This window comes from Coregonus clupeaformis, chromosome 15 (genome assembly GCF_020615455.1).
Source record: "Coregonus clupeaformis isolate EN_2021a chromosome 15, ASM2061545v1, whole genome shotgun sequence".
NCBI lineage: Eukaryota > Metazoa > Chordata > Actinopteri > Salmoniformes > Salmonidae > Coregonus > Coregonus clupeaformis.
The window spans coordinates 8505498-8529539 of record NC_059206.1 but is presented as its reverse complement, the minus strand read 5'-3'; the positions used below and the strand labels follow the sequence as shown (position 1 = coordinate 8529539).

Sequence of the window (24042 nt, the reverse complement as noted above, 5' to 3'; positions counted from 1 at the left end):
CCCTCATCTTCTTTCCATCATCTCCCTCATCCCTGCAATCCATCTCTCCCTCATTCCTTCAATCCACCATCTTCCTAATCCCTTGTCCATCTCTCCTTCATCCCTGCAATCCATCATCTTCCTCATCCTCTTTCCATCTCTCCCTCATCCTCTTTCCATCTCTCCCTCATCCTCTTTCCATCATCTCCCTCATCCTCTTTCCATCATCTCCCTCATCCTCTTTCCATCATCTCCCTCATCCTCTTTCCATCTCTCTCTCATCCTCTTTCCATCTCTCCCTCATCCTCTTTCCATATCTCCCTCATCCTCTTTCCATCATCTCCCTCATCCTCTTTCCATCTCTCCCTCATCCTCTTTCCATCTCTCCCTCATCCTCTTTCCATCATCTCCCTCATCCTCTTTCCATCTCTCCCTCATCCTCTTTCCATCATCTCCCTCATCCTCTTTCCATCATCTCCCTCATCCTCTTTCCATCATCTCCCTCATCCTCTTTCCATCATCTCCCTCATCCTCTTTCCATCTCTCCCTCATCCATCATCTCCCTCATCTCTCCTGTTGCCACTCCACCACAGGATGAAGACGTCAGCGCAAATTGCAGGATAATCAACACTTAAAAGAGACACAAATTAGATATGCGTGGCTAGAACCAATTACTATGTTCGCAAGTTCCTCTAGTCATTGGGGAAATGGGAGCCTTGCTTAATGGCTGGAACCGACACCATCTGAAGCGATGAGGGGAGAAAACCATGTAGCACCCGTCCCAAAAATATTATTGGCTACTGTATATGATTACAGGATCCATTCTCATCACTGGAACATGCATTTTAATTCCCTCAAAATGTCTCCCCTTAATTACTGCATATCGAATAGCATCAGCATCAGTCCATTAATATACAACCCTTCAACAGACAAACTTCTCAGAGTAGAGGGCGAAAAAGGGCCAATACAGGCCTCTAGTGGACAGATGGAGAAATACAGTAGTCACTTCTTCACACAACATTGCAACTGTAACTGAAAATGCTGCCTTCACAAAGCACTAACAAAATAGGCTATGTACCTCCTCTCCACACTTATTTGTGGTCGTTGTCATGCAAGACTCCACAAACCGAGCCTGGGACCAGGCTAAACTCATACCACCATGTCCAAGACATACGACATCATCGACTGCCTTCAAACGGGGGTTCCAGCATTTACTAGAGCCCGTGTGTGGGTCTACCATCTTCCTAATCCCTTGTCCATCTCTCCTTCATCCCTGCAATCCATCATCTTCCTCATCCTCTTTCCATCTTGGGTGTGGTTTAATTCAGAGAGGGCTCATCTCTGCTGGAAAGGCCCCTTTAACTCTATGTGTAAAAGACCCTTGGGTGTGGTTTAATTCAGAGAGGGTTCATCTCTGCTGGAAAGGCCCCTTTAACTCTATGTGTAAAAGACCCTTTACATAATCAACACAAGTCCAGAAGTGTGAACACACACGGGCTCTAGTAAATGCTGGAACCCCCGTTTGAAGGCAGTCGATGATGTCGTATGTCTTGGACATGGTGGTATGAGTTTAGCCTGGTCCCAGGCTCGGTTTGTGGAGTCTTGCATGACAACGACCACAGCACCAAGACGGCACAAACAGGTCTGGAACCAGGCTAGTATGCGTTAGCCTTGGGCGAGACTGTGCACTCACCTCTTTCTCAATCTCTGTCAGGGACTTGATTGTGATGCCCATCAGATCCACCTGCTGCAGCTGAAAATACAGATGGCCGACAGGACGTGAATATTGCCCGTTGCATTTTATTAAAAACAAATGGTGCTCAACAGTCAAAGATTTCATTTTGTGAGTGAACCAACCGAAAGACGGACTCACATCATCGGAAGCGCAGGCAAACTTCTCAGAGATCATGAAAGGCACTCCATCCATTGCTGAAAGAGACACAGAAGACTCATTACACCACAGATACCAAATGGCTGGCCTCGAGGTTAGCGCGTTGGGCCAGTAACCGAAAGGTTTCTGGTTTGAATCCCGGAGCCGACAAGGCGGCGCTGTATAATGGTGACCCTGGCTGTGACCTCACTCCCTGTGGGTGTACCAGGGGGGGAAGTTGGGATACGCAAGAACGACAACTATAAGCACCCGCTAAATGATGTATTATAAAATACCTAAAACCCTCTGTCAGAAGGTTCCGTCGAGGCCACTGGGTCTGTTGCCTTATTGCTAATTAACCTCAAGTTCCAATACATTTTTATTATACACTAGATTCAATAGAAATAGCCATTTTGCTACAAGGTCAAATTCCTGGTCTTGAGGCATGAGGGCTTAGCTATCACGTGGGACCACGATGATCGTTCAATAAGAAAAACCTCGGCCTGCATAGTTTTGTTTGATAAAGTGTCAGTTTTACCCCAGTGTCAGTTTGGTTCGTGCTATCCGGGATCGCTGGGACGTTCCCACCCCATTTAAGTTTAGATTTAAAATGGTTAAGGGTTGGATAATGGTTATGGGTTAAGGACGTCCAAAAGGAATCCCGGATAGCACTGACCGTGTCAGTTTGACCCCAGTTTCAGTTTGACCCCAGTGTATGGCTTTTGGTTCAGCTGAATTAGTACAAACAGGGTGTGTGTTAAATTCAAGACGTCCAGATGCTGGAGTAAAGTGGTAATTACAACCTCCCAAATGTGGTATGCAGCCTTTACCACATTCAAATGACAGGCCTTCCAACCATGAACTATGTAAACGATTGCATTTGTCACACTTCCGAAATTGAAATCTTTATTTTAAAATCCTGTACAGATGACATGGGTGCAGGCCAGGGGTTGGAGGTGAGGATGGGGTGAAGAGAGGGAGAGAATCCTCCAATGAAAGAGCGCAAATGCTTTCAACAATCCCTTTTAAACCTGTTGACGCGTGAAAAGCTGGCGCAGGTCAATTGTTGATTCCTATCATGTTACTCCTCCACTATAATACAAATATAAATAATCCTCATCCAAACAAAAAAAAAACTGATTTGGCCATGTCCTTCGACCTCCTTGTCTAGTGCCTCGTCCTTCCTAACAAACCTTAAACTCTGTAGGGCATAGAACCCCCCAGATCAACGAAGGAGAGGAGACAAGGGAAGGACACTTCCTTCAAGCAGAGCATTAGAAGCTCATTAATAACTTACTTAAATAACCCGCGGAGCCATTAGAGGATCTTTAAGGGACATTGGGATGATGAATCTTTATAAAAATGTATTTAATGGCTTGGATGTGGAGGGCATAATTTCATCTGGTTGTAATTAGCCGGGGATATAGAGCAGGACAACACTCCTTCATAGTTTGGGGTGGATGGACGGTGTGTCACTGTCTCCTCAGGCCGTGTGTTGCGACAGGGGTAGGGTTTCAAAATTCCGATAACTTTCCCAAAATTCCACGGTTTTCCAGAAATTCGGGTTGGAAGATTACTGAAATTACGAGAGAATAAGCAAGAAATACAGGAATTCTCCAACCCAACCAGGATTTCTGGTAAACCAGAATTTTTGGAAAGTTACTTGAATTTTGCAACCCCAGACAGGGGGTTATGGGAGATACTGAACTGAAGGTGACCTGTAGTGGTACATCTACTGAACTGAAGGTGACCTGTAGTGGTACATCTACTGAACTGAAGGTGACCTGTAGTGGTACATCTACTGAACTGAAGGTGACCTGTAGTGGTACATCTACTGAACTGAAGGTGACCTGTAGTGGTACATCTACTGAACTGAAGGTGACCTGTAGTGGTACATCTGGGTTGTGTCATGTAGTTTGTTGACTACTTGTGCTCTTTGACTAATAAAGTGTAAAACCAAGAGGTGGATTTGAGACCAAGATATGTGAATTTGAGACCAAGATATGTGGATTTGAGACCAAGAGTTGGGGATTTGAGACCAAGAGTTGGGGATTTGAGACCAAGAGTTGGGGATTTGAGACCAAGATATGTGGATTTGAGACCAAGATATGTGGATTTGAGACCAAGAGTTGGGGATTTGAGACCAAGAGTTGGGGATTTGAGACCAAGAGTTGGGGATTTGAGACCAAGAGTTGGGGATTTGAGACCAAGATATGTGGATTTGAGACCAAGATATGTGGATTTGAGACCAAGATATGTGGATTTGAGACCAAGAGTTGGGGATTTGAGACCAAGAGTTGGGGATTTGAGACCAAGAGTTGGAGATTTGAGACCAAGAGTTGGGGATTTGAGACCAAGAGTTGGAGATTTGAGACCAAGATATGTGGATTTGAGACCAAGAGTTGGGGATTTGAGACCAAGAGTTGGGGATGTGTTGGGATAAGAAGCGTAGAGCTCACGGTGCTGCTAAAATGTATACATTTGGTATGTAATTTGTTTCTATTTCTCCATTCTATGCTCCCAAATATCCGGATGGATTTGACTGAAAACCTTAACTATCAAAATGGTGATCCTTTTCACTGTGTAATAGTGAACTCAAACTTGGGGGTCGATAGAATGAAACTCAATAAAAAAAAACGGAAGAGAAGAAAAAATATATATAACTCAAAGAGGAGAAAGAGAAGAAGTCATTTTCCATAATCAGTGAGCCAGGCGCCATCTGGAACCATTAAGATTATTCCACACACAGAGCGACAGGGGGGATCAATCGTCTGAGCGTATTAATAAAATATCCTAAATTACACAAGTCATAAATCCTGGGGAAAATGAAGCACACCCTCGCCTGTCACTGCTATTTTAGCTTCGGAGACTTCACCAAGAGTGGGCCGAGCGCTCGATAAGGCTGAACGGCAAGAGATTAATATGTAAATTACATTGAGCATGTTACAAGCCTAGAATACCCTCCCCTCCTCCCTTCCAAAGCCAACTTCTGTCTGAGGCTTTTCCTCTTCTCACCGCCGCCACCCACCTCATGTTTAATTCATCCGGGGGACTCACCTGTCAGTTTCAGCCTCTCTAATGCTGCGGGGGTGTTATTATTGCGACCGCCGTCAAGGAGCCAGCGTAGGTTTTAATTGGAAAGCTCGGCTGAGTTCTCGGAGCTACAATTATTAGGGGCAAATTTAAAAAAGGCAGGTGCAGCTCCTTAAAATGGCTGATATCTGATATTTGTTTCAAAAAGGATATCAAAAGGGGACCGTCACCGGCACCCGACTGACGGTTTTGTCTCGTCTTTAATTGGTTACTAGACTTCTCTCCCGACTGACATCGCAGCCGTTCAAACAACGTGGGAGTAATGAAAGCGATCCGTCGAAGCAAACCGATGTCTACTGCAGTTGTTGACGAGTTGGGGGCGGTCATGTTGGTTTTCGCCGCCTTTCCCCAACTGTGCAGTGGTCACCCAGAGTTGAGAGAACAGAAGGAGAAAACGTTTGGGTAAACCATAAATGTCCCGCTTTTTTTTTTTGCCTAAAGGGTTTCTTTCTCTCTCAACTCCAGGAAGATTTCCTGTGTCAGTGTTGGGTCAACTAGTTTATTTATTTCTCTTTTTGATAAGAGTGCTGTGCCAATGATAGAGTACACGTAAACCCCTATTAGATTGTACTGGGAGTGGTAATGCATAGTTCATAGAGTGTGGAGAAATTGAGTCCCCCCAGTAACAGAGGGTCCATCTCTCTGGCTCACCAGATGATGTCTCTCTTTGCATCCGTAACATATCCGTCTCATTACATCCAAAACCCCTAGTCTCCTTGAGGCCAGCTACCACAGTGACTTCAGAGTAAACTGAGGGATAACACTACATTTCACTGAATATTATGCATTGGTTGAGAAGGAAAAACAAAAACAAACATTGAATATATGCATATTCCCAAAGATTTTGCTATTGGGACATGGGGGAAAAAAACGTAGACAGTGGCTCACCTGATATGGCGTACAGGCTGGAGTTCTGGTGTTCATAGTCTGGTCTGGTAGTGGTTTGCCTTTTGAAGCTGGCGGGGAGTGTCATGGATATATGTCTGTGGGGGACAAACAGAATAAAAAGCCATGTTTAGTAATCAATGTGTCATAAAAAAAAATACAGAATGTTACATGTACCATGCTTCATTATCTTGTACAAGCTACAATCTTCCACATCAGGAAATAAAACCTATTTTAATCTAGCCAGTGGAATGGCCCACAAGAAACTTCTCAATCTCCAATAAAGCTTTCATCAATTTAGTTTAAACTTTTTAAAAAACTGTCCTAAATTGAAAGTTTTTACTATGAAATCTAGAAGAATATTGAAATTACTTTGATGTCGGAGATCTTACAGATAAAAATCAGCTCGAAGCGATTGAAACCAAAGCGAAGACGCGCGTCTTCCTCGACGCCCCACAACAGTCAGTGCTATTTACAAAACAGACGTCTGGTTCTCGGGTTTATTCTGCCATGACGGGGTCGACCTTTTAACCTCATCAATTCCATCAGCGTGTGGCCACGCTCCTTTCAGACAGGACAGCGGGGATAAAAAAAAAAAAAAAGGTTGACGTCAATCTAGGCCACGGACAGCTTTAATGAAGACCACCTCTCCATCTCATCTCAAAAGGTTGACTGAGGAAGTGGAGGGGAATTATGTCTGTGATAGGATTCCGATGGCAGTGTGATATTTCAAACACAGATTGACCTGACAGATATTGTTTGGGTGCTCTTTCTGCGTATGCCTGCCTTCGGCCGCACTTGACCAAACAACCATCAAACATCCAGAAATGAATACAGTAAATCAGCTGATTTTGTGAGGTCTACTCTCTCGGCCAGAACGACAACGTACTCAGGAGTTGCGTCTAGAGTCAATCAGAAACAAGAACAGGAGATCCGCTTTTCATTCAAGTGATAAGCTTTTGAATACTGTAGAGCAGGGGTCTCCAACCCTGTTCCTGGAGAGCTACCCTCCTGTAGGTTTTTGCTCCAACCCTGTTCCTGGAGAGCTACCCTCCTGTAGGTTAACTCCAACCCTGTTCCTGGAGAGATACCCTCCTGTAGGTTAACTCCAACCCTGTTCCTGGAGAGCTACCCTCCTGTAGGTTTTTGCTCCAACCCCAGTTGTAACTAACCTGATTCAGCTTATCAACCGGTTAATTATTAGAATCAGGTGTGCTAGATTAGGGTTGGAGCGAAAACCTACAGGGCCCGGTTTCCCGATAGCGATAGAATTTAGGTTTACAAGAGTTTTAACGATGCATCTTTCCTACAGTGGCTGAAGATGTAACATGTGTTTCCCTAAACACTGAGAGAACTGCTCTCGGATCAGATTTTGCCATTCAAATCTTACCTCGACATTATAATTATTCCACAATACTGACATTGGATCAGCTCCTAGAAAGAGATTATCACCTATGGCTGCAAATATTGAGGCAGTTTATTCTAATGCCGTACCCTATAATGATGCACTAAAATCGCACAAGTTGTTACACATATATTGAGGGGAAAATGACAGACAGTAGCCTACAATTAGCAAAATACAACTCAATTGAATGAACAAGAAATTGATTTCAATATTATTGAATTATATATAGGTCTATACTGTAGGCTATTTATCTTTTTTTCTCCTTCACTTGTTTGTAACAATTGCAAAAGGCAACTTTGTATTTGTAGTCAACTTCATCGGTGGTCACAGAGCCAGATAAACATATTGATTTTATGTTTAGCGGAGATCTTCTGTGTATAAAGTGACCACCGATCACTGTGTCAGTCCCCTGTAGCTCAGTTGGTAGAGCGTGGCGCTTGCAACGCCAGGGTTGTGGGTTCGTTTCCCACGGGGAAAGTCGCTCTGGATAAGAGCGTCTGCTAAAATGACTAAAATTTAAAAAAATTAAATGTAGGTAAACAACGCATCTAACGACGCACTTAGTTGTTCGAGTGGTCTGAGGCAGTTGGTAAATAAGTGTTTTCAAGTGCAACTTTAGTAACGGTGGTTTTGGTAAATAGCAAAAGGTTCTTACGATGAACTTAGCCTTAAGATGCCTTTTGGAAACCGGGCCCTGGACGTTACGGTAGCTCCCCAGGAACAGGGTTTGAGAACCCTGCTGCAGAGCCACTTCACAGGCACTGCAAGGAGAACCGGCCTACTTCCCTGGTGGCTAAGATGCTACACTACAGGCACCCATGGTCCTTCTGTTGCTGTGAAACGTTCCTCTACAAACTTTTCTCAAATGAAAAACTGCATTTATTAAACTCAGAAATCAGCCACAGCTCAGAGAAGCTCCAAGGCTTTAGACTGCAGTACTTCATGCAGCTGGTGGCCACACCAGATACTGACTGTTACTTTTGATTTTGACCCCCCCCTTTGTTCAGGGACACATTATTCAATTTCTGTTAGTCACGTGTCTGTGGAACTTGTTCAGTTTATGTCTCAGTTGTTGAATCTTGTTATGTTCATACAAATATTTACACGTTAAGTTTGCTGAAAATAAACGCAGTTGACAGTGAGAGGACGTTTCTTTTTTTGCGGAGTGTATATATATATATATATATATATATATATATATATATATATATATATATATATATATATATATATATATATTGGCAATGTTTATATGACCCCATTTCAAACAGCCCCTTATATACCACTTTCTTGCAGGTTTACCCCTTTTATACATATCAGTGGGTAACTGGCAAATTGGGAGGGGTGGGGGTTGTTATTAAACAAATGGGGGCTGTTTCTATTTCAAATGAGGGAGGTGTTGAACAATGGAAGTCTTTGATGAATTGACCTGCTTTTCAAAAAAGCAGAGAACCATTCACACAGACTCGATCCCTGTATTTTGGTTACAGGGTCAGTGAAAATGCAGGAATCATGACTAGGTCTTTAATATACCAACAAGCAGGTAAAAATAAGTAGGTCAATTAGTGGGATCTCTGTGTATGAAAGGGCAATATGAGAACGCTGTAAACCATGGACAATCCATACAAAGTAAGACTTGTGAAAAAGTGATGAAATTCACTTACAAAATGTCACAAAATGAAAGCATATTCATCAAAAATAAACAAATTGAATAGCTAAAAAGTGCCATGTCTCATAGAAAGCTGTGGAGGGCGGGGACAGTGAGAGCAGCAGGGGTTGGAACCGGTTTAGGGAACAGAACCGAAAACCAGAAAATAAATACATTCTTCAAGGAACAGAATCAGAACCAGGAACGAAAGTGATCTATACTGTTCCTTAACAGAAATGTTATTTTTAAAAGCATGGGAACCGGTGAATAACGTTCTTTTACATTCTGGGCTTTTTCTTTTGTCCCACAAAAAAATGCAACAAAGCGCCTATGCAAAGCCCTCCTCCTGTCAATCAGATATTTTTCCAGCATCTGCCTGCCAGCTGAAAATCTCTGCCAGTGTGTGTGCACGAGTAGGCTACCTGCCACTCCCGCTCCGAAACATAGCTGTAGCCTACTGACGTTACAAGCGTGATTCAGAAGATAGGGAGGGATAATTTTAATTAAAGAAGAATGGATTAACTTTTTCAATGCTAGTTAGGGATACTTTAGATCACATTGGATTTAATAGCTAACTACAAAAAAAGGTAAGACGTGTTTTTAATTCTGGTGACGCTCTGCACACACAAGCTTGTTGACTAGCTAGCTTCTCTGGTCCAACGTTAAGCCAACTCTGAAGTTCAAAAGACATTCAAAGTTCCTCCATAGAAGCCGCACTTCCCGTAGGTATAATTCTGTGAGCGTAATTCGTGTAATGCATGTCATCACAAGATGCCCAACGCTCCTCCACCCTCTCTCGCTCTCCCCCCACCTGTAACATTTCAGTTGTATCTAGCACCTGACACTTGTCTTTCCATCACGTACGTAAACAACTCGCTGAGCTATAGCTTGCCCGCTCCATAGCAAGCTGCTCTATCCACACTGCATGATTGGTGAAGCAATTTAATGTAGAGCTAAATGTAAAAAAAAAAAAAAAAGATTTCAGAGGTTTAAAAAGGAATAGAAAGGAATGATATAAACTGTTACTTTTGTTTGGAGTTTGAACTGGTTCAGAACGAACGAGAGAAGAGGGCTGAAAGAAAAGGGGAACTGCCTCTGGGAGAGGAAGCAGCTTCCTGTCTCTTTCAAATTGCCGAAACACATTGCACAAAAATGCATTTAATTTCTCTTTCACAGGGAAAGTATACTTAAGAAATAACGCCAGAGGAGGTGTGGTATTTCACCAATACATCATGGCTAAGGGCTGTTCTTATGCAACACGGAGTGCCTGGATACAGCCCTTAGCCGTGGTATATTGGCCACATACACAAACCCCTGAGGTACCTTATTGGTATTATAAACTGGTTACCAACATAATTAGAACAGTAAACAAGTAGTTTTGCGTCATACCCGCAATCAGCATTCAGGGCTCTAACTACCTAGTTTATAAATGCCACCAACAGCTTATATGCCACCAACTTTGTCGCTTAGCATGACGATCCTGACAATACTGAATCCAGCCCCCCCAAAAAACACAACGCTGTTATTGGCAGCAGTAGGAGGCTACGCTGACACTACCGCACAGCAGAGCATCCATCCAGACCAGTGGAGTTACACACTAGCCTGGCTTGGGTAGCGCTGCCAGTCCAGTGGAGTTACACACTAGCCTGGCTTGGGTAGCGTTGCCAGTCCAGTGGAGTTACACACTAGCCTGGCTTGGGTAGCGTTGCCAGTCCAGTGGAGTTACACACTAGCCTGGCTTGGGTAGCGCTGCCAGTCCAGTGGAGTTACACACTAGCCTGGCTTGGGTAGCGCTGCCAGTCCAGTGGAGTTACACACTAGCCTGGCTTGGGTAGCGCTGCCAGTCCAGTGGAGTTACACACTAGCCTGGCTTGGGTAGCGCTGCCAGTCCAGTGGAGTTACACACTAGCCTGGCTTGGGTAGCGCTGCCAGTCCAGTGGAGTTACACACTAGCCTGGCTTGGGTAGCGCTGCCAGTCCAGTGGAGTTACACACTAGCCTGGCTTGGGTAGCGTTGCTAGTCCAGTGGAACATTGTCTGAGAGCAACAGTGTGAGAGGAATCCCAATGGTCCCCATGCGCTCCTGTGGTTAAGGTTACATAAGAGTTATGGTTAAGGTTAGGGTCGTCCAAGGGTCCCGGATAGCACTGACCGTGGGATCATGGCGTAATGCTTTTCCTGAGGGGGATTTAGCAGAACGTCCCTTTATATAGCATCACCTAGTATTATAATAATAATAATAATAATAATAATAATAATATGCCATTTAGCAGACGCTTTTATCCAAAGCGACTTACAGTCATGCGTGCATACATTTTTGTTACAGTGTTTAAATCTCACTGCCAAACTATGGTGTTGATATCAAATTGATAGTAAAACTTTATTGGTATAATAATACTCACAAAACACACGACAACAAAGTGCAAAGCCATCGTTGTCAACAAGCAAAAACTTGTAGTAAACTATTAAGGGCCATTTTCATGATTAACTTTAGTGGAAGGCATAACAAAAAAAGTGTTTTAGGATTACAAGTATACATTGTTTTCATTAAAATGTCAGAGCTTTGTTACAATAACAGCTTCCATCTAAACCATTAGGACCTTGTTCAGACATTTCAGCACTGCTAACAACGTTGGCCCTTTTTCGCTTTGAGGGTTTGACGTCGACACTAAACCACCCTCAGAGAGGAGCTAAACTCTAGTGGTTAACCATTGTTAGAGAAAACCACAGAGACAAGTCCTGATGGCAGTCCGGACAATATCTTCTGTGTACACCTCGGATGTGAGGAAAGCTCACTATTCCAGCTGCAGATGAGAGTTAATCTCCTTCTCTTGCAGAAGTATATAGCCACAGTTCCCTTTTCTTTCCTCTTTAGTTGCAGGCTATAGACAGTTCATATTTCCATTCTCTTGAGTAAATGCAGTTTCAACACAACGTCCCTGTTCTATAACTTACTTGGCTGCAGACTTGAAATAGAACCAACTCTGCATTATGGGGAAGTGGAACACACACACAGGCACAGACACACAAGAGGTCTTGAATAAGATAATATGGTAAATGTAGCATACTTGGGCAGGGGGGCTGCTGGGGTTGGGGTGGTGTTAGCCGTCGAGTTGATGTTCTGGATGTTATTGGTGGCTGGGGTTGGCGAAGATTCCTGGGCACGCGGGACCTTCCCCATGCGATACCAGATCCCCATGTTGTTGAGCTCTCTGGAAAACAACCACAGCCTCTTTTAGCATCATCATCCATTTCCTGCATACAGCCAACACCACCTGGAAAACATAGGCTGACTAGTAGTACAACATTCTGACCACTCAAAATGGTGCCTGTTCACCTCAATTCATAACCCGTTGAGGGAACTCAAAATTGTGTGAAAACCCAATTTCCCTCCCATTTTACAAGTAAACTAAACCCATTTACCTGGTGGCTGGCTTATTCAGAAAAACCCTAGCTCTACATCATCTGGCTCTATGATAGCTGAAGACAGGGCATGTTAATAACATCACAGCTGCTAACCCTATGAAGGTGTACTGCGGTGGGGCCTGCTTGGACCTGCCCAGGATTCTGATGTCACAGATGGCTGCCTCTGTGGAGTCCCGTGGGATGAACTTGATACACAGCCTCCTCTTCCGGAAGGCCTGCTCCTCTGTGTGTGGCCAGCAGACAGACAGACAAAAAAAAAGAGACAGATAGACAGATAAAGAGGAAGCAGGAGGGTGACAGAGAGAGAAGGGAAAATACAGAGAAAAGGGAAAATACAGAGAAAAGGGGAAAGAGAGAGAGAGAGAGAGAGAGAGAGAGAGAGAGAGAGAGAGAGAGAGAGAGAGACAAAAGGGAAAGAGAGAGACAAAGAGAGTCAGTGCACTGTGAAAGGCCTCTGATCATGTTACGGTCTATAAATGATAAACTAACCGTGTGAGGGTGACCAGCATCCTATCTCCCAGAGTCCACAAAGCCTGACTCATAAAAACATCTGATATGCCTTTCACATTTGCAGGCAAATAAAACTTTTTTTAAAATCACATTCTGTCATGTAGCACTAACTAAGCTTAACGAACTCTGACCTTTATGGTTAATCAGATTTTTTTAAATAGACCCGGGGGGAAAGAATTAGGATATGAGAGGAGAAGGTCAGTGCTTACGTGTGTCCACAGTCTCCTGGATGGGAATAAAACCTACGGGCAGAGTGTCCTTGATGTCGATGAGCTTCATGTCCACCAGCACATTTCCTAAATGACTCTGCAGACAGAGACAGAGAAAGCAAGAGACAGAGAAAGCAAGAGAGAGAGAGCGAGAGAGAGAACCAGAGGGACAAACCACATCCACGTTAGCTAATGATCAGTCAACAGTTCATTCCAAAGCCTTGACAATGGCGGAACTCGGCAGAATGTTTGTGCATGTGCAAAAAGTGTTAGCAGTGGAAAAAAGGGAGTTCTTCCCTGACAGAGAGGATGTGTCCCTACCTCCACGGAGGGTGATAAATCACTAACTCCTGTGGTTCTGTCGCACACTTTGCGGACTAATTTCACAGTATCTGTTTTTGTCACAGATAATTACGCTGCGGGCCGTATTGATTGGCAGACAAAATAGCTTCCGTTGATGGAACGGTCACATCCGATCACACCTCAAAATGGAAGGAAACTAAACCGAAGTTAGTCTGAGCTTGATGGACAGACATGGGAGGGGGTTGGGGGCGGGGCGGGAGTAAATGTTTGCTACGTGGCTATTTGTTTCGGACTTCAATTGTGTTTCTGTCAAGGATGAATATCATCAGTGCATTGGTTTCTACCTTGGCCAGGATGTGTATCAACTGGCCCCATCTCAGCTTGTCAAGTTATCAGACCGAGTCGTATGTTACAGACCTATTATTTTCACAGAAACTCTACAGGCCAAGTTCGTATAGCAATTGTTCAAACTAGACTTACTTAAACAGATCTCACAAAGCAGCCACCATCTCAAAACGATTATACTGTAAGTGCAACAAAATAACATCAGTATGAGAAGAGAATTCCTGATTTGGTAACGGCGCTATAGAGCCTGTGCAAAACAACAGAGGAGTTGTTTAAACATCCAGAGCAAGGGAAAATATCAAAATGGAGCACTGGAATCATTTCAGAATAACATTCCTGGGGCTACGGAGAAAATATTTTATAACTCGGAGATGTTTGTTTGGGAAAGCCTTTGTGAGAGAACACTCCTACGCCTAAGGACCTCTGTCCAATGTTCTCCATGGAGCTGTGCAAAAGAGGCTCATGGTCAAAACTTTCTCTACCGACAGGCTCTAGGCCTAAATAAGGTCATCGGTGTCGCAGTTCCAGGATCCACCCGGGTAGATTTTCACTGATGTAGCTATTGCCTTTGTTAGTCCACCTGAGGTGAAGTTAGTTAGCCTATTACCCAAACTGTATGTACTGTGTTATTCTATTCTCTGACAGTGGATATACGTTGGCTATACAATTTTAAGAAGACAAACTGTATTCAAGACTAGTTGATTCTGATATATATTTATTCATTCATTTTTTACCCCCTTTTTCTCCACAATTTCGTAATATCCAATTACCATCTTGTCTCATCGCTGCAAGTCCCCAACGGGCTCGGGAGAGGCAAAGGTCGAGTCATGCGTCCTCTGAAACATGACCCGCCAAACCGCGCTCCTTAACACCCACCAGCTTAACCGGGAAGCCAGTCGCACCAATGTGTCGGAGTAAACACCGTTCAACTGACAACCGAAGGCAGCCTGCAGGTGCCCGGCCCGCCACAAGGAGTCGCTAGAGCGCGATGAGCCAAGTAAAGCCACCCCCGGCCAAACCCTCCCCTAACCCGGACGACGCTGTGCCAATTGTTCGGTGCCCTATGGGAATCCTGGTCATGGCCGGTTGTGTGACAGCCTGGGAACGAACCCGGGTCTGTAGTGACGCCTCAAGCACTGCGATGCAGTGCCTTAGACTGCTGCGCCACTCGGGAGGCCCAGATATTTATTTATTTGTATTATTATTTTGTTATTACCTAATTACTATTAGGCAAGTTTCCAACCATAGTGGTCCTGTATGGATCAGTTGGTAGAGCATGGCGCTCGCAATGCCGGGGTTGTGGGTTCGATACCCGGGGCCACCCATACGTAAAATGTATGCACGCATGGTTCCCACGGGGGGCCAGTATGAAAATGTATGCACTCACTAACTGTAAGTCGCTCTGGATAAGAGCGTCTGCTAAATGACTAAAAATGTTTTTAAAAATGTACGTCGCTTTGGATAAAAGCTGCTTGGCATATATTATTGCACCTGGTAAAGTGCTATATAAAATCAAATCCTTAATTTGTTTCGGCTTATTAACCTAAGCGAAGAAACTGGTGACTCATTGCAAAATATGTTTCTGTCAGGTAACATAAAATATGCAACAAAAAAGCTGCAGAGAAAACAAGCTGGTGCTTCAAATGAGATATTTCGGTCTCTTTCCCATCACAGAGAGTGAGTCATGCATGCTGTTTGAGTTTCTGACTAGAGAGGCGTATTGTATTGTTGTGTTGAGAAACAGGTTCCTCCTCCCTACAGCAGTAGATAAACCTTGGTTTCCGAGCCATACTTTCATCACAGTGGGTATTAAGAGTTGCAGTGTGGGATCATTCGGGTACACTGATTTTGATCACTTACGTTTTCTTTAGAGAACACCCTGGTGAAACAGAGGTAGCGCGTCACCTTGGATTTGAACAGGCCGTCTTTCCACAAGTCAGCGTCAAGGCCATCTGTTGTTTGGGAAACCTGTTGGTTGAGAGGGATATAGATTTAGAGGGGCATCGTTAGTGAGTGTGTGTGAGTGTGTGTGTGTGTGTGTGTGTGTGTGTGTGTGTGTGTGTGTGTGTGTGTGTGTGTGTGTGTGTGTGTGTGTGTGTGTGTGTGTGTGTGTGTGTGCCAATTAACATTGAGGGAGATGGTGATGAATCTGTTGATACTGGCAAATACAAGGATTTTACTGGCTGATTGACATGAGGTTGGGTCAAGCTTGGGGACAGACAATAGCAGTTTTCCACTTCAGACTGAAAAAGACACCTATTGTCAAAACATAACGCTTGAAAAGTGAACACACTACTAAAAACAGTGACATTAAACTCATGTCAAAAAAATTGATTATGCAAATGAAATTGAGGGATCCACCACTCAGTAACTCTGAGGATATTTGAACCTGTGGGATATCGGGGGTGCTACACTACTAGTCATGCAAGTAATCTTCTCCATTTAACCCATAGCCTGGAAAGTACTCCTTAGAATGCCTGTACCCGGCCAATCCATCAGTGCCCGTGAACTTGATAGAGAAATAAACTGCAAGTTAAGCTGCCCTCACACAAAGCAACACAGTCTTGGGCTTCTCCATGGCAACAGAAATGATGTGGTCCACAGGGGGCCGGTTTGGAAGCCACTGCCATCCCAATGATGCATGATTAGAGTTAAGACGGAAGTGTATATACTTCGATACCAGTGAAAAATGTCAATTCCCTGTCAGACCAGAGGTCAGCATGCCTCTACAATGATATTTCCTCTACCACAGAGAGGGTTTGTTCTCAGCCTTGACTGTTCCTTATGTGGAAACTCCTCTTCCAAAAATGAGTTTTGATGGAGAACTACCAACCCCAGCTGGCAAGGAATGAGAAATAGAGAAAGTGCCTGGGGTTTGAAGGTAGTGTGAGGATAGAGAAAGTGCCTGGGGTTTGAAGGTAGTGTGTGGATAGAGAAAGTGCCTGGGGTTTGAAGGTAGTGTGAGGATAGAGAAAGTGCCTGGGGTTTGAAGGTAGTGTGTGGATAGAGAAAGTGCCTGGGGTTTGAAGGTAGTGTGTGGATAGAGAAAGTGCCTGGGGTTTGAAGGTAGTGTGTGGATAGAGAAAGTGCCTGGGGTTTGAAGGTAGTGTGAGGATAGAGAAAGTGCCTGGGGTTTGAAGGTAGTGTGAGGATAGAGGAAGTGCCTGGGGTTTGAAGGTAGTGTGAGGATAGAGAAAGTGCCTGGGGTTTGAAGGTAGTGTGAGGATAGAGAAAGTGCCTGGGGTTTGAGCTGGGGCAGTGTGTGGATAGAGGAAGTGCCTGGGGTTTGAAGGTAGTGTGTGGATAGAGAAAGTGCCTGGGGTTTGAAGGTAGTGTGTGGATAGAGAAAGTGCCTGGGGTTTGAAGGTAGTGTGTGGATAGAGGAAGTGCCTGGGGTTTGAAGGTAGTGTGAGGATAGAGGAAGTGCCTGGGGTTTGAAGGTAGTGTGAGGATAGAGAAAGTGCCTGGGGTTTGAAGGTAGTGTGAGGATAGAGAAAGTGCCTGGGGTTTGAGCTTGGGCAGTGTGAGGATAGAGGAAGTGCCTGGGGTTTGAAGGTAGTGTGAGGATAGAGAAAGTGCCTGGGGTTTGAAGGTAGTGTGAGGATAGAGAAAGTGCCTGGGATTTGAAGGTAGTGTGTGGATAGAGGAAGTGCCTGGGGTTTGAGCTGGGGCAGTGTGAGGATAGAGGAAGTGCCTGGGGTTTGAAGGTAGTGTGTGGATAGAGGAAGTGCCTGGGGTTTGAAGGTAGTGTGTGGATAGAGGAAGTGCCTGGGGTTTGAGCTGGGGCAGTGTGAGGATAGAGGAAGTGCCTGGGGTTTGAAGGTAGTGTGTGGATAGAGGAAGTGCCTGGGGTTTGAAGGCAGTGTGAGGATAGAGAAAGTGCCTGGGGTTTGAAGGTAGTGTGTGGATAGAGAAAGTGCCTGGATTTGAAGGTAGTGTGTGGATAGAGAAAGTGCCTGGGGTTTGAAGGCAGTGTGAGGATAGAGAAAGTGCCTGGGGTTTGAAGGTAGTGTGTGGATAGAGAAAGTGCCTGGGGTTTGAAGGTAGTGTGAGGATAGAGAAAGTGCCTGGGGTTTGAGCTGGGGCAGTGTGAGGATAGAGAAAGTGCCTGGGGTTTGAAGGTAGTGTGAGGATAGAGAAAGTGCCTGGGGTTTGAAGGTAGTGTGTGGATAGAGAAAGTGCCTGGGGTTTGAAGGTAGTGTGTGGATAGAGAAAGTGCCTGGGGTTTGAAGGTAGTGTGAGGATAGAGGAAGTGCCTGGGGTTTGAAGGTAGTGTGTGGATAGAGAAAGTGCCTGGGGTTTGAGCTGGGGCAGTGTGAGGATAGAGAAAGTGCCTGGGGTTTGAAGGTAGTGTGTGGATAGAGGAAGTGCCTGGGGTTTGAAGGTAGTGTGAGGATAGAGGAAGTGCCTGGGGTTTGAAGGTAGTGTGAGGATAGAGAAAGTGCCTGGGGTTTGAAGGTAGTGTGAGGATAGAGAAAGTGCCTGGGGTTTGAGCTGGGGCAGTGTGTGGATAGAGGAAGTGCCTGGGGTTTGAAGGTAGTGTGTGGATAGAGAAAGTGCCTGGGGTTTGAAGGTAGTGTGTGGATAGAGAAAGTGCCTGGGGGTTTGAAGGTAGTGTGTGATAGAGGAAGTGCCTGGGGTTTGAAGGTAGTGTGAGGATAGAGGAAGTGCCTGGGGTTTGAAGGTAGTGTGAGGATAGAGAAAGTGCCTGGGGTTTGAAGGTAGTGTGAGGATAGAGAAAGTGCCTGGGGTTTGAGCTGGGGCAGTGTGAGGATAGAGGAAGTGCCTGGGGTTTGAAGGTAGTGTGAGGATAGAGAAAGTGCCTGGGGTTTGAAGGTAGTGTGAGGATAGAGAAAGTGCCTGGGGTTTGAAGGTAGTGTGAGGATAGAGAAAGCGCCTGGGGTTTGAAGGTAGTGTGTGGATAGAGGAAGCGCCTGGGATTTGAAGGTAGTGTGTGGATAGAGGAAGTGCCTGGGGTTTGAAGGTAGTGTGAGGATAGAGGAAGTGCCTGGGGTTTGAAGGTAGTGTGAGGATAGAGAAAGTGCCTGGGGTTTGAAGGTAGTGTGAGGATAGAGAAAGTGCCTGGGGTTTGAAGGTAGTGTGTGGATAGAGAAAGTGCCTGGGGTTTGAGCTGGGGTAGTGTGAGGATAGAGGAAGTGCCTGGGGTTTGAAGGTAGTGTGTGGATAGAGGAAGTGCCTGGGGTTTGAGCTGGGGCAGTGTGAGGATAGAGGAAGTGCCTGGGGTTTGAAGGTAGTGTGTGGATAGAGGAAGTGCCTGGGGTTTGAAGGCAGTGTGAGGATAGAGAAAGTGCCTGGGGTTTGAAGGTAGTGTGTGGATAGAGAAAGTGCCTGGGATTTGAAGGTAGTGTGTGGATAGAGAAAGTGCCTGGGGTTTGAAGGCAGTGTGAGGATAGAGAAAGTGCCTGGGGTTTGAAGGTAGTGTGTGGATAGAGAAAGTGCCTGGGGTTTGAAGGTAGTGTGAGGATAGAGAAAGTGCCTGGGGTTTGAGCTGGGGCAGTGTGAGGATAGAGAAAGTGCCTGGGGTTTGAAGGTAGTGTGAGGATAGAGAAAGTGCCTGGGGTTTGAAGGTAGTGTGAGGATAGAGAAAGTGCCTGGGGTTTGAAGGTAGTGTGAGGATAGAGAAAGCGCCTGGGGTTTGAAGGTAGTGTGTGGATAGAGGAAGCGCCTGGGATTTGAAGGTAGTGTGTGGATAGAGGAAGTGCCTGGGGTTTGAAGGTAGTGTGAGGATAGAGGAAGTGCCTGGGGTTTGAAGGTAGTGTGAGGATAGAGAAAGTGCCTGGGGTTTGAAGGTAGTGTGAGGATAGAGAAAGTGCCTGGGGTTTGAAGGTAGTGTGTGGATAGAGAAAGTGCCTGGGGTTTGAGCTGGGGTAGTGTGAGGATAGAGGAAGTGCCTGGGGTTTGAAGGTAGTGTGTGGATAGAGGAAGTGCCTGGGGTTTGAGCTGGGGCAGTGTGAGGATAGAGGAAGTGCCTGGGGTTTGAAGGTAGTGTGTGGATAGAGGAAGTGCCTGGGGTTTGAAGGCAGTGTGAGGATAGAGAAAGTGCCTGGGGGTTTGAAGGTAGTGTGTGGATAGAGAAAGTGCCTGGGATTTGAAGGTAGTGTGTGGATAGAGAAAGTGCCTGGGGTTTGAAGGCAGTGTGAGGATAGAGAAAGTGCCTGGGGTTTGAAGGTAGTGTGTGGATAGAGAAAGTGCCTGGGGTTTGAAGGTAGTGTGAGGATAGAGAAAGTGCCTGGGGTTTGAGCTGGGGCAGTGTGAGGATAGAGAAAGTGCCTGGGGTTTGAAGGTAGTGTGAGGATAGAGAAAGTGCCTGGGGTTTGAAGGTAGTGTGTGGATAGAGAAAGTGCCTGGGGTTTGAAGGTGGTGTGTGGATAGAGAAAGTGCCTGGGGTTTGAAGGTAGTGTGAGGATAGAGGAAGTGCCTGGGGTTTGAAGGTAGTGTGTGGATAGAGAAAGTGCCTGGGGTTTGAGCTGGGGCAGTGTGAGGATAGAGAAAGTGCCTGGGGTTTGAAGGTAGTGTGTGGATAGAGGAAGTGCCTGGGGTTTGAAGGTAGTGTGAGGATAGAGGAAGTGCCTGGGGTTTGAAGGTAGTGTGAGGATAGAGAAAGTGCCTGGGGTTTGAAGGTAGTGTGAGGATAGAGAAAGTGCCTGGGGTTTGAGCTGGGGCAGTGTGTGGATAGAGGAAGTGCCTGGGGTTTGAAGGTAGTGTGTGGATAGAGAAAGTGCCTGGGGTTTGAAGGTAGTGTGTGGATAGAGAAAGTGCCTGGGGTTTGAAGGTAGTGTGTGGATAGAGGAAGTGCCTGGGGTTTGAAGGTAGTGTGAGGATAGAGGAAGTGCCTGGGGTTTGAAGGTAGTGTGAGGATAGAGAAAGTGCCTGGGGTTTGAAGGTAGTGTGAGGATAGAGAAAGTGCCTGGGGTTTGAGCTGGGGCAGTGTGAGGATAGAGGAAGTGCCTGGGGTTTGAAGGTAGTGTGAGGATAGAGAAAGTGCCTGGGGTTTGAAGGTAGTGTGAGGATAGAGAAAGTGCCTGGGGTTTGAAGGTAGTGTGAGGATAGAGAAAGCGCCTGGGGTTTGAAGGTAGTGTGTGGATAGAGGAAGCGCCTGGGATTTGAAGGTAGTGTGTGGATAGAGGAAGTGCCTGGGGTTTGAAGGTAGTGTGAGGATAGAGGAAGTGCCTGGGGTTTGAAGGTAGTGTGAGGATAGAGAAAGTGCCTGGGGTTTGAAGGTAGTGTGAGGATAGAGAAAGTGCCTGGGGTTTGAAGGTAGTGTGTGGATAGAGAAAGTGCCTGGGGTTTGAGCTGGGGTAGTGTGAGGATAGAGGAAGTGCCTGGGGTTTGAAGGTAGTGTGTGGATAGAGGAAGTGCCTGGGGTTTGAAGGTAGTGTGTGGATAGAGAAAGTGCCTCTAACGTACAAGACACCATCTCAGCCTCTTTTCCAGGGTCAGTGCACACCGCATCCTGTTGAGGGCCCATGGGAGAGATCCAGTGTAGGGTTAAGGATGAGGGGTACTCGTGACAAAGAGAAGTGCGGGCACACCATCCTGACACGGACTGGGCACTAGTCTGGAGGGATGCCACCCTGCGTGTGTGTGTGTGTATATTTGGGGGGGAAAGTTGATATGCTAAGCCGGGTCTCTTTGCTGTGCTGTATGTGGTCCTCTGTAGCTCAGCTGGTAGAGCACGGCGCTTGTAACGCCAGGGTAGTGGGTTCGATCCCCGGGAAAACCCATACACAAAAATTTATGCACGCATGACTGTAAGTCGCTTTGGATAAAAGCGTCTGCTAAATGGCATATTATTATTATTATTATTAGTATATGTAGCCTCTGTTCAGGGGTCATGGAGCAGTTTGGAATGAGCACGCCTGAAGGAACATGCTGAACAAGTATGGCGTGTTTTTCCCCTTGAACAAATACCCTGTGCTGCTAAAAAGTAAGGTTGCTGGGGGCAAACGCGCCAATCCAGAAATAATGAATTCCTGTAGTCCTGATAATATAACTCCAGATAAAATGGTGGGCATTCAGAGGTCAAATCCAACCCTGAACAACTCCACTAGTGTGTCAGAGTGTGGTGTCTGCAGAGTCGTAGCCCCAAAAACACTACGAGTGAAGTAGAGACTGTGCAAATCCCATTGTAGACATGAGGCGTTCGTAACTATGACTGGATTGCAATAGCCTAGCTGTATGTCAATTCATCCAGCTGCTTTCAAAGAAGAGCGGTGGAAGGAAGTTGGAGGACGCAGGAGGAAAATCAATAAAAATTCAACACGGTTGGACTATCTAAGTGAAGAGTCCACACTAAAAGCGCTAGCGCCAAAGGCCGGCCTACGAGACCTGGATCTTTGTTAGATCTCTGCCCGGGTGACTTGGATCTTTGTTAGATCTCTGCCCGGGTGACTTGGATCTTTGTTAGATCTCTGCCCGGGTGACTTGGATCTTTGTTAGATCTCTGCCCGGGTGACTTGGATCTTTGTTAGATCTCTGCCCGGGTGACTTGGATCTTTGTTAGATCTCTGCCCGGGTGACTTGGATCTTTGTTAGATCTCTGCCCGGGTGACTTGGATCTTTGTTAGATCTCTGCCCGGGTGACTTGGATCTTTGTTAGATCTCTGCCCGGGTGACTTGGATCTTTGTTAGATCTCTGCCCGGGTGACTTGGATCTTTGTTAGATCTCTGCCCGGGTGACTTGGATCTTTGTTAGATCTCTGCCCGGGTGACTTGGATCTTTGTTAGATCTCTGCCCGGGTGACTTGGATCTTTGTTAGATCTCTGCCCGGGTGACTTGGATCTTTGTTAGATCTCTGCCCGGGTGACTTGGATCTTTGTTAGATCTCTGCCCGGGTGACTTGGATCTTTGTTAGATCTCTGCCGGGTGACTTGGATCTTTGTTAGATCTCTGCCCGGGTGACTTGGATCTTTGTTAGATCTCTGCCCGGGTGACTTGGATCTTTGTTAGATCTCTGCCCGGGTGACTTGGATCTTTGTTAGATCTCTGCCCGGGTGACTTGGATCTTTGTTAGATCTCTGCCCGGGTGACTTGGATCTTTGTTAGATCTCTGCCCGGGTGACTTGGATCTTTGTTAGATCTCTGCCCGGGTGACTTGGATCTTTGTTAGATCTCTGCCTGGGTGACTTGGATCTTTGTTAGATCTCTGCCTGGGTGACTTGGATCTTTGTTAGATCTCTGCCTGGGTGACTTGGATCTTTGTTAGATCTCTGCCTGGGTGACTTGGATCTTTGTTAGATCTCTGCCTGGGTGACTTGGATCTTTGTTAGATCTCTGCCTGGGTGACTTGGATCTTTGTTAGATCTCTGCCTGGGTGACTTAGATATTTGTTAGATCTCTGCCTGGGTGACTTGGATCTTTGTTAGATCTCTGCCTGGGTGACTTGGATCTTTGTTAGATCTCTGCCTGGGTGACTTGGATCTTTGTTAGATCTCTGCCTGGGTGACTTGGATCTTTGTTAGATCTCTGCCTGGGTGACTTGGATCTTTGTTAGATCTCTGCCTGGGTGACTTAGATATTTGTTAGATCTCTGCCAGGGTGACTTGGATCTTTGTTAGATCTCTGCCTGGGTGACTTAGATATTTGTTAGATCTCTGCCAGGGTGACTTGGATCTTTGTTAGATCTCTGCCCGGGTGACTTGGATCTTTGTTAGATCTCTGCCCGGGTGACTTGGATCTTTGTTAGATCTCTGCCCGGGTGACTTGGATCTTTGTTAGATCTCTGCCTGGGTGACTTGGATCTTTGTTAGATCTCTGCCCGGGTGACTTGGATCTTTGTTAGATCTCTGCCCGGGTGACTTGGATCTTTGTTAGATCTCTGCCTGGGTGACTTAGATATTTGTTAGATCTCTGCCTGGGTGACTTGGATCTTTGTTAGATCTCTGCCTGGGTGACCTGGATCTTTGTTAGATCTCTGCCTGGGTGACCTGGATCTTTGTTAGATCTCTGCCTGGGTGACTTGGATCTTTGTTAGATCTCTGCCTGGGTGACTTAGATATTTGTTAGATCTCTGCCTGGGTGACTTGGATCTTTGTTAGATCTCTGCCTGGGTGACCTGGATCTTTGTTAGATCTCTGCCTGGGTGACCTGGATCTTTGTTAGATCTCTGCCTGGGTGACTTGGATCTTTGTTAGATCTCTGCCTGGGTGTGGAGAGCCAGTAGGCCAAACGAAACAAGACAACATTCACAAAATTCTAAGAATGGATCAGAACTGACAATTGAGGAATATTTCGGGATAACACATTTATTCAAAGTGTGCTCTTCTCCAGGTTTCTCAGTCCCTCAATAGCTAGGCTACTGTACAGTGCCTTGCAAAAGTATTCATCCCCCTTGGCGTCTTTCCTATTT

At 45.7% G+C, this 24042-nt stretch overlaps 1 protein-coding gene across 2 annotated transcripts in view; it reads right to left on the bottom strand.

Annotated features, from left to right (window-relative positions):
* Positions 1-24042, bottom strand: part of mvb12ba (multivesicular body subunit 12Ba) — a 61372-nt gene that overhangs the window by 5094 nt on the left and 32236 nt on the right. For both annotated transcript variants that reach the window (XM_041897333.2, XM_041897332.2), the window contains exons 3-9: positions 15533-15640; positions 13025-13121; positions 12399-12528; positions 11948-12091; positions 5831-5925; positions 1853-1908; positions 1673-1732 (exon numbers count right to left, since the gene is read on the bottom strand). In XM_041897333.2, the coding sequence (XP_041753267.2) occupies positions 1673-1732; positions 1853-1908; positions 5831-5925; positions 11948-12091; positions 12399-12528; positions 13025-13121; positions 15533-15640 (690 nt within the window). The remainder of the gene's footprint in view (positions 1-1672; positions 1733-1852; positions 1909-5830; positions 5926-11947; positions 12092-12398; positions 12529-13024; positions 13122-15532; positions 15641-24042) is intronic.